Source organism: Aristolochia californica, unplaced genomic scaffold, assembly GCF_029961685.1.
Source record: "Aristolochia californica isolate CCGP_79_NKW_82.1479 unplaced genomic scaffold, dmAriCali1.0.hap1 SCAF_11, whole genome shotgun sequence".
NCBI classification, from domain to species: domain Eukaryota; kingdom Viridiplantae; phylum Streptophyta; class Magnoliopsida; order Piperales; family Aristolochiaceae; genus Aristolochia; species Aristolochia californica.
Genome location: NW_027181782.1, coordinates 8,537,198 through 8,548,386, shown reverse-complemented (window position 1 = coordinate 8,548,386; position 11,189 = coordinate 8,537,198). Strand labels below are relative to the sequence as shown.

The window sequence follows — 11,189 nt, the reverse complement described above, 5'->3', positions numbered from 1 at the left end:
TTTAAAAATACAAGAAAGTATTTAAAATCTTTGTTTCGAGCTATTGATTTCAATGTTTGGTCACATATAAATTTTGAAGACCGACAATTGTCAATTCAAAACTCAAAATCTTCCTCTACAATATAATGGGTCACAATGTTTGAACAAATGCTATTGTTCAAACATTTTTGTTCTATCATGTGCTATCTCTCTGGGGGATTGTTCAAACAACTCTCTATGTTCAAACAAGTGGATTTGATTGAAAAATTCTTTCCCTATTAGAAATTTTTGTCTAATATTCCTTAGATGGATAAATTTCTTTTAAGTGTGCTTTGTTTGAAGAGGAAGACATTGTGGAGACAGAACAAGAGGGTCAAGAGATTTCACTTCATGTCATGACTGGCTTGCGCAGTTCTAACACCATGCCGGTTCGGGCCCAGTTGCATCATCTACAGTTACTAGCTTTAGTTGACTCTGGCAGCACGCATAACTTCATCAGTCAGCCAGCGGCAGAACAACTTGGGTTAGTAATCCAGCAGCAAACAGGCCTCTCCGTCTCAGTGCCCAATGGGGCCAAAATTGCCAGTGTGGGAATATCTACAGCCACCCTCTTTAATATTGAGGGACACTCCTTTATTGTAGATTTCTTGTTGATTCCACTGACAGGATTTGATCTGGTACTGGGAGTTAAATGGCTCCAACTGTTGGGGCCTATTTTGTGGGATTTCCAGGCTCTGACCATGACCTTCACAGAGGACCAGCGTCAGATCACATTGCATAGCACCCAGGCACCAGTGCCCTGCACACTTCAAGTCGTTCAGGTCCAGAGCACCGACAACTGTAAGTTATCTCAATTACTTACAAACTTTGATGATATATTTCATGAACCTACTGCTCTTCCGCCTATTCGCCACTGTGATCACCGCATCCGATTGAAGATGGGAATTGAACCTATGGTGGTTCGGCCTTACCGTTACCCTCACCTATAGAAGGATGAAATTGAGAGGCAGTGCCAAAATATGCTCGCCCAAGGAATTATTCAGCCAAGCAGGTCTCCTTTCTCATCCCCGATATTACTGGTCAAAAAGCATGATAAGTCGTGGAGGTTTTGTGTGGACTACAGGCAACTCAACGCTCACACAATTAAAGACAAATTTTCAATCCTAGTGGTGGACGAGTTGCTAGATGAGTTACACGGTGCCACTATATTTACCAAGCTGGACCTGAAGTCTGGCTATCATCAGATCCGCGTTCATCCTTCAGATGTGGAGAAGAATATGTTTCGCACGCACCACAGTCATTTCGAGTTCCTCGTGATGCCATTTGGTCTCTCCAATGCGCCTTCCACATTCCAGGCCCTCATGAATGAGGTATTTTCCTCTCTCTTGCGGAAATATGTTTTGGTATTTTTTGATGATATATTGGTGTATAGCAAAAATTGGGACAAGCATCTTTAGCACCTTCACTAGGTATTTACTCTTCTCCGCTCCCATCGTTTGGTTTTAAATAAGGCCAAATATTCTATGGGCACCTCCGAAGTGGCATACTTGGGCCACGTTATTTAAGCAGTTGGGGTGAAGGTTGACCAGAGTAAGATTCAGGGCGTCACCGATTGGCCTCCTCCCACCTCCATTACAGCCTTAAGGGGATTTTTGGACCTCGCTGGGTATTACAGGAAATTTATCCACAGCTATGGCCAAATTGCAGCACCGCTCAACAACCTACTCAAGAAAAATGCATTCACCTGGTCCGAAACAGCGGCTCATTCCTTTCAGCAGTTGAAAGAAGCCTTATCATCAGCGCTGGTTTTGCAGCTACTGGACTTTGATGAGTTATTTTTGGTGGAATGTGATGCTTCGGGTGGCGGTATCGGTGCAGTGTTACATCAACAAGGACACCCGATCGTTTATTTCAGCCGCCAGCTTGGCCAACACCATCACAAGTTAGCAGCTTATGAGAGGGAATTGATCGGTTTAGCTAAGGCAATATAGCATTGGCGGCCTTATCTTTGGGGGCGCCCATTTCTGATTCACATCGATCATTGTAGCCTCAAGTATCTTCTTGAGCAGCGCCTCACCATCTCCCCTCAGCAGCATTGGTTAAGTAAACTGATGGGGTTTGACTTTACCGTGGAGTATAAACCTGGGAGTTTGAATGTGGGGGTTGATGCTTTATCTCGCCGAGACATTCCAGAGCCGCACTTACATGCTATCAGTCAGCCCAGAGCTCTCTTGTTAGATTCTATTAGGGAGGAGACACAACAGTATCCAGAACTTATTGCATTATATCATGAGATTCAGCAGGCGACATCAAAGAAACAGTGGATGATGCAGGATCGTCTTATCCTATTCAAAAACCGGATTTTTCTGCACCACACGTCACCACTTATTCACAGCATTCTAGCCTCTTTTCATGACAGTACACATGAGGGCCGACAAAAAACATATTTCTGAATCAGTCGGGCCTTTTATTGGAAGTGTATGAAGCGCAGTATAGCAGATTATGTGGCGGCTTGTCAGATTTGTCAACGGAATAAAGCTGAATCACTAAGTCTAGCCGGGTTGCTCCAACCACTTCAGCTACCGTCACAAGTCTGGTCAGATATTTCCATGGACTTCATTGATGGCCTTCCCTCTTCGTCCTGCAAATCCATTATATTTGTAGTGGTTGATTGTTTCTCAAAGTATGACCATTTCCTCCCTCTGGTGCATCCTTATACAGCAACTCACGTAGCTCAGCTATTGATGGATAATATTGTCCGATTACATGGGATGCCTACCTCCATTACCAGTGACAGAGACGCTATCTTTACCAGTACATTCTGGAAAGAACTATTCAAGCTGCAAGGCACAATGTTGGCGTTCTCTTCTGCCTACCATCCGCAGACTGATGGACAGACCGAGGTTGTCAACCGGACGATTGAGATGTATCTTCGTTGTTTCACGGGGGACTCACCTAAATGGTGGGTTAAGTGGCTCGCCTGGGCTGAATTCTATTACAACACCTCCTACCATAGCGCACTCGGAACTACTCCATTCAAGGTAGTATATGGCAGAGATCCGCCTCGACTTTTATCGTATGAACCAGGTGCATCCAAGGTAGCCACTTTGGACCAATCTTTAGTAGAAAGGGACGTCATGCTCAGTGAGGTGCGCACTCATCGCCAGGAGGCCCAGCATACTATGAAATTATATTATGATAAGAAGCACTGAGAAGTATTCTTTTCTCCAGGAGATTATGGATGGCTGCGTCTCCAATATTACAAGCAGCTTTCACTGAAAGCCTCCAAACGCCACAAGCTCTCTCCGAAGTATTATGGTCCCTTTCCGGTGATGGACCGCATTGGCACCGTCGCCTACCGCTTGCAGCTTCCGCCAGAGACAAAGATCCACAATGTGTTTCATGTCTCCCAACTGAAGGCCTTCCAGGGCGACTCTCCCTTGCTGCACACCCCTCTGCCACCACTACATGAGGGACATGTCCTTTCTACTCCAGTGCAGGTGTTGCAGGCTCGTCGCATTCAGGGTGATTGGGAGATACTAGTGCAGTGGGCTAATGCTGACCCCAGTGACACTACATGAGAGCCCATAGCAGCTTTCAGAGGCTTATACCCCTCTTTCGAGCTTGAGGAATAGCTCTTTCTCCAAGAGGGGGGTGATGTTATGGACTCCATAGCATCACGAGTTATCAACAGGTGTAGGAATTAAATTATGTTATTTTCCTATTCATGTAATTCAATTTGGTTTGGTTTGGTTTAGATGTAATGTGACATGAACCAGTTTACCCATGGGTCTACCTTGTATCTCCGTCCTCAACCCTATTTATGGGGACATCAAGGTGAATGAAAGCAAGCATTGAGAAAATTAGAATTAATCAGGTCGGATTCTCCCTCAGTAGTCTAGTTCGGATTCTTCCACTGAGGTCCAGGTCAAGCTTCCTTCAAAGCTCAATCATTCCATTCCGAATCCCACCATTCCACATTCCAGAAACAAGAATCCTCTTCCAGCGTCAATATTCAATATGGAGGGAAGAGAGGAAAGAAGGGTGACTCGATCCATGGCTCGGGAAGATCCTAACATACTGGATTCAATGTAATGTGTATTTCTTCTTGATTGTCATAGTATAGATCTATCGGAGCTTCTTTGTAGAATCCCAATTTATTGAGAAGAGATCTTATCCATATGAGTTCACTAACAGTGTGTGCCATGGCTCTGTATTATGCTTTTGCACTAGATCGTGCTACTATATTTTGCTTCTTGTTTTTCCATGTAACCAAATTCCCTCCAACCATCGTACAAAATCCATAAGTAGATTTTCTGTCATCCAGGGATCCGGCCCAGTTTGCATCTGAGAATCCTTCGATGTTCAAGTGACTATGGTTTTTATATTGAAACCCTCTTCCTAGAGCTCCTTTCAGATATCGTAGTATCCTTTCATAGCATACAATAAACCTCGAGCTACCACAAGAATATGACGGTTCTTCCATTTGGCTACACCATTTTGTTGAGGAGTATAGGCACATGATGTTTGATGGATAATGCCATTTTCTTGACAAAAAATGTCAAGGTCTTTGGAAACATATTCTTTAGCATATCAGACCGGAGAATTTTTATTTTTTGACCAAATTATGTGAGTACCATAGAATGAAATGACTTAAAAATAAATGGTATCTCAGAATGCTCCTTAAATATAAACAACCAAGTTGTGCGAGTGAAATCATCAATAAATGTAATAAAGTATTTTGCTTTAGAAATATTGGAGACACTCAAGGGCCCCCAAACATCCCTATGAATTAAAGAAAATGGAATAACACTTTTGACTTCTGGACGAGGAGAGTATGTACTCCTTTGATGTTTACTCAATTGGCAAACCTCACAACGAAATTATGACCTTAGTTTAAGAAAAGGAAACATATAATGAAGAGATTGTGCAAATGGATGTCCCAACCAATTGTGCCATAACCATGTCTCATTTTTAGTAGTGGAAACTATATTCATTTTTCTCACATCCAAGTAGTAAAGCCCTCCTTGTTCATGGCCTCCACCAATCACCTGCTTCGATATAAGACCTGAATGACACATGAAGTGGGTGAGAAGGTAACAGAGCAATTAAAATATTTTGTCAGCTGACTAACAGATAACAGATTCAAAGGGAAAGTAGGAATGAAAAGAATATCAGTGAGCGGAAGTGATGGTGTGACAAAAGTGGAACCTTTCCCTTGGACTTTGGTTTGAGAACCATCAACTATGGTAACAAACTTGTGTGAAAGAATCGAAGATAGAGAATGTAATAAATTTTTGTTAACTATAAGATGCTCGGAGGCTCCTGAGTCAATTATCCAGGATGAAGATGAGGCAAATAGCATACCTGAAGCGGTAGTGGCAGCAGTAGTTGCGGAGGAACTAGTAGAAGAACCCTACATTGTCTCCATTTTCTGAAATAGCTCATACTCTTCTTCAGTAAAAAATTTATGTGTTGCTGATTTTGTGGGTTGTTCTTCTTTTGTATCACTTATAAAGGCTTGATTAGCCCTTGTCAATTTTAACTGTCCATTGGCTTTATAGCATATTTCTATATAATGGCCATATTGTCCACAATAAGTACACGCCTTGGAATCCTTGTAATAGTATTGATCTTTAGTGTGGCCAATTTTTTTTACAATGAGTGCATTCTTTCCCATCTGCTCTGCCAGCACCAGTCCTTCCACCTCTTTCTCTGCCTCCTCTATAACCTCTGCCTATAATCCTCTATGATCGGAATAAATAGCGGATGACACTTCAGTAGTGGAGGAAGAAGTGTCTGGAATACGAAGTAGTGTTGCTCATACATCATCAAACTTGGGGACAGCTGAATCACTCAGAAGTTGACTCTTGGCAATCTCAAGATGGGGTTTAATATTTGCAAGACAAATAGCAATAATTAAGGCTTCCTTCTGTTTGTCTTGGATAGAAATATATGTGGCTGAAGGCTGAGCTAACTTCCACTCTTGAAGAAAGCCTCTAAAGCGGGCCAAGTACTCATGGATATTTTCTCCTTGTTTAGTATTTAACATTCTTTGGAGAATGTCATATGGTCTATGTAGAGTATCCGGGCAAGAGTACAATTTAGCACATGTCTCCAAAATTTGTTTAGTAGTGTCAAGATGAATGACATTGTTGGAGACATGTTCTTCCATGCTATTGATTAGCCAATTAATCACCAAAGTATCATTTTTCAACCATTTGTTATAAAAAATATCATCTTCATCAATAGGTGGTCCTCGGGTGGTGAGGTGACCAAGTAGGTCTTTTGTTATAAGGAACCTCCGAACCGATGTGGACCAACTCATAAAATTTGATACCCCATGTAAGGGTATGGTGGTAATTCTCAGTATATCACTTTTGATATTCATATTCTTTTCAGGCATGATAGGCCCTTCTTCAAAAAAATCTAATAATAACACCAAGTAGTACTCTTCAAACAACTCGATGTATGGGGAATTTTAGCATTGATGCTAAATTATCATTCTTATTTTTTTCTCTAATACCACTCATAAGAGACTCAATAACAATCTTAAATATCAGATGACTCTTGTTCCCACGAAAAAAAACTCCAACAATCTGATCATGTACTGGTCTCGGTTAACAGAATTTCCAAACTGACAAAATTGTTTTGATAGCTTCTTCTAGATAGAGAGGCATACATATCCATAATATAATAAGATGAAAGCATTCACATACTCATCCTTAAATCACCTTCTAAAATTCAGAAACCAGTAACATGAAAAAAAAATTGAACACTTATCTCACGGCTTGTGTTCTTCCTTAAAAAAAAAACCTTCAATGAGTAGTGTTGATCATCACTTCTTTAGAGCATTCCTTTGATGAGGGATCCTAAATTTAATGCTCTGATACTATGTTGAATTTAGGATCCCTTTTCCATAATTCCGAGCAAGAGAAAGAAGAAAGAAAAAAGAAGAAAAGGGAAGAAGGGCTCTCGGGTAGAGAGAAACAAAAAAGAGAAAAGAGAGGAGGCGCCAAGAAAAGAGAGAGAGAGAGAGAGAGAGAGAGAGAGAGAGAGAGAGATTTACTCAAGAAGAAGATGTGTAACTTGATTAATTCCCAATTACAACACCTATATTGATAGTAGAGGAAGAGGTAGAGTCCTTATACAATTAGCCTTTCAATCCTAATTACATTCCAACTATAACTCTCTAAGATAAGTCTATTCAAACCAATCTACTAGAAGACTAATATGAGTTGAAGTAGAACTCTTTCTTCATTCAGGTGAATATAATGGAGCATGCCAGCTCGTGGCCTTATCCTTGTGGGTCCCTCATGATCTTCCAGGTCATCTTGATAAGGTTGCTAGCTCTTGAGATATTTGTGGTCCCCACTTGATCTTCAAGTCTTCTAACTCATTTCAGTTTGTGCTTCTTAATTCCTTAACTCGTGCTTGCTTGGGTGAGGACTTTTCTTGGTGTCCCACGTCCTCATGGTGGGTCCCACCAGCTCGAGCACCATGGTCGGTCCCCACATTGTAACAAAGACCAACCAAGGCTAGCTCAGGTAGATGGGAGGAGAACCCAAGCTTCTCAGGTCTTTAGGCAAGAAGGGGACCCTCTTAGGCCAGTCAACTTGCTGGCCAAAAATTTATATAATTAATTCTCTAGTCTTCCTTGTAGAGAATAACAAAAAATCAATCATTGAGCAAGAAATCAAGTAAGGTAAGGAAGCAATTCCAAATTAGATCTTTCCAAGATCATTCCAAAAATATATTTGACTCCAGCTTGGGATAAACCAGTATATATTCAATTCCTCATGAATTAGGCAAGATATAATTTATCGAAAATCAAACAAAATCAGGCCAAATCAAGAAGATATTGTAAGATCTTCAAAAACAACAATCTTTCTTCAAATGAATTGGCGTCAACTCGCCACTTCTTTTCTTATTTTGTGTTTGATTCCTTTTATGTAAAACACAATATTCGATGGTTAATTTTCCAAGAACAATCAGCCACCTCATGGTTCTCAAAAAATTCTCCAAAAAATCACAAACCGAGTAGAATTCTTCAAACAACTCGGTTAATGGAGAAGCTTAGCATAGAAGCTAAGTAATTAGATTTTTGAAATCCAATGGATAAAAAACCGCTCATAATAGACTCAAGAAAAATTTTCTTCATCAAGAAAATCTGTTTCCACAAAATTATAACATTTTATGCAGAAAATCTCAACATAAACCAATTTTCAGCCAAGAACTTGCAAACCGACAAAACTACCTTGGTAAACTTCTTCTAACCTAAGATGCATAAATCTCAATAATTTCATAAGATTAAGACAACAATAAAATCATCTTTGAACCATCTCTAAAGATTTGAAAACCAAGAGCATGAAGTAATAATAACAAGAATGAAAAACTTATCTCACAAACTTCAATCATGCTTCATAAAGAGCCTTGTATGAGTAGATTTGATCATAACTTCTTCGAGCATTCTTTTGACGTGGGGATCCTAAATTTGATGCTCTGATATCATAATGAATTTAGGACTCCATGATTGAAACCTCTAGCAAGATGAGAGAGAGAGAAGAAAAAGAGCAAAGAGAGAGAGAGAGAGAGAGAGAGCTCATTTAGAGAGAAGAGAAGAGAAAAGAGAGAAAAAGAGTTTAGGCTAGAGAGAGATTCTTCACGAGTTGAGAAGTGGAGAGTTTGATTGAACCCTTCAAACAAAACTTTTATTTATACTATTTTCATTACATATTTAGAAATAAGATAGGATCCCTAATTGTCAAACGCCTAGCCAATACAACCCAAAAGACCGGTCTATTAAGTACGAAAAGCCAAGTACCTAACCCATCAGTGGACCAGGGGTGGACAGAACCTAACCCAGGTGGATTGGAACCACCTAGTTGTGACACCCACAGTTCCCATTACCTACCGCTTCTATCAGAATTCGAACACAAAACGTGGTGCCCAACTCTGATACCATGTCAGATGTCTAGCCAATACAACCCAAAAAACCGGTCTATTAAGTACAAAAAGCCAAGTACCTAACCCATCAGTGGACCAGGGGTGGACGGAACCTAACCCAAGTGGATTGAAACCACCTAGCTTTGACTCTAATATCTCTAATTACATCAATCATGATTATCCAAATCTACATAAATCAAGGAAAGATAAATTTATTACATTAATCAAGGAAGATTGCCCAATCTTCCAACTCAAGTGATAACGATGTCTGCTCGTGTGATCATGGTAGGTCCCACCTTGTAACATATATATAGTTTACTTAAGTACTTGCTAGATGGTAAGGGTCAATAGTTAATTCACATAAACTAAAGTCAACACAAATAAGACAACATAGGCTATGGCCTATGGGTTCTTAAAGGTAATCATTTATTAATGTTTCATAATAATTATTTAGTTTATTTTTATTTACTCTACCATTCTGTTTAAACAAAGTAAATCATAATTCTTACTAAGATAACATGTATGGAAGTAAAGAGGATTTCAATAACATATTTGACAACAAAAATAACAATTCAAGTGATAAGTCCAATGAAAGAGTAAAAGAGTGTAACGATGCAAGTAAAGATGAAACTAGAGATGATAGTGATGATTTTATCTAAGATTAAGATCAACTACTAAGTATTTTTTTTAATATTTAATGCAATTTATTTGACTTTTTTTATTTGGGACATTTTGACTTGTAAAAGATTCTTTGCATAGTCGAATGCAATGGACCCTTGCTCTTAATATATTTTTTTCGATAATTTTGACTAAAAGACATTAAATCAATGTCTTTTAAGTTTTATTTTTACTAATTTTAGTTATTTTCCAAAAAAATTACCAAATTTTGGAATGACTTGATTTTTGCCTTTTTCTTGCCAATTTAGAAAGCATATAGTATTGAACAAGGTCTCTAATATGATGAAAAACTAGTTAGTAAATTCTACCCACATTAATTATATAGGAATGAAACTCATATTTCTCACGGTTAAATAGTTAATGTATTAGCATTTTATGGTAAGGGTATTTTGGAAAATACAAAGGAACTGTGTTATTTCTTAATTATGTCTTTTTTTTGTATTTTTATATTTTACATTTGACAAAAATTATGGGAGAGAATTTGATTGTACTGGTATTTTAGTAATTTTAAATAACAAGATCAAATGTTTTATAATTATATGATTTCTTAATTTCTTGCTTATATGTTTTGTAGTCGTATGTTTTGCAATATCATATGTAATGAATAAGTTAGGAGAATATTTAAATGTTTCAAAAGTTAGTTTTATAGGAAACTTTACTTTAGTAATTTCAACAAGATGAGTGTGTTTTTTATAACAATATAATTTTTTACTTTTCTATACCATATGTAACAAATAATCTAGAAGAGGGTATTTTTAATGGGTCAAAATACAACCTGTGTTAGATATCATATTTCTAAATATATTTAATCAGATGTTGTAATTCAAAAATGTGGTCACATTCTAAATATGACCAATATAGTTCATAAATTTGAAGGGTAAATTAGTTATTATACTTAATAATTAACTATTTTTAGGGCATTTTTAATGGGTCAAAATACAACCTGTGTTAGATATCATATTTCTAAATATATTTAATCAGATGTTGTAATTCAAAAATGTGGTCACATTCTAAATATGACCAATATAGTTCATATATTTGAAGGGTAAATTAGTTATTATACTTAATAATTAACTATTTTTAGGGCATTTTTAATGGGTCAAAATACAACCTTTGTTAGATATCATATTTCTAAATATATTTAATCAGATGTTGTAATTCAAAAATGTGGTCACATTCTAAATATGACCAATATAGTTCATATATTTGAAGGGTAAATTAGTTATTATACTTAATAATTAACTATTTTTAGGGCATTTTTAATGGGTCAAAATACAATCTTTGTTAGATATCATATTTCTAAATATATTTAATTCAAAAATGTGGTCACATTCTAAATATGACCAATATAGTTCATAAATTTGAAGGGTAAATTAGTTATTATACTTAATAATTAATTATTTTTAAAAATAAAAATTAATTTGAATTTTTTTTAAATTTTTTTTTAACAAACTAATTTTTTTATGGGGTGCATGTGTCGTCCTTAGCTAACAAAGAATGCTTGCACTATGTGAGAAATGCCATTTTCACAACAAAATGGCTTAAGATTTTTGGTCTATCCTACTTTATATTATTTATTACAAACA

The 11,189-nt window shown here is 37.6% G+C and overlaps 1 protein-coding gene across 1 annotated transcript; it reads left to right on the top strand.

Annotated features, from left to right (window-relative positions):
- The first annotated feature begins 401 nt into the window (after positions 1-401).
- On the top strand, positions 402-968 carry LOC137943569 (uncharacterized). Its single transcript, XM_068789053.1, has one exon. It carries the CDS (start codon positions 402-404, stop codon positions 966-968), a length of 567 nt encoding a protein of 188 aa, XP_068645154.1.
- Positions 969-11,189: the final 10,221 nt, after the last annotated feature.

Excerpts from the sequence above, each read along its gene's own strand:
- LOC137943569 (XM_068789053.1), top strand. The coding sequence starts at position 402 with ATGCCGGTTCGGGCCCAGTTGCATCATCTACAGTTACTAGCTTTAGTT.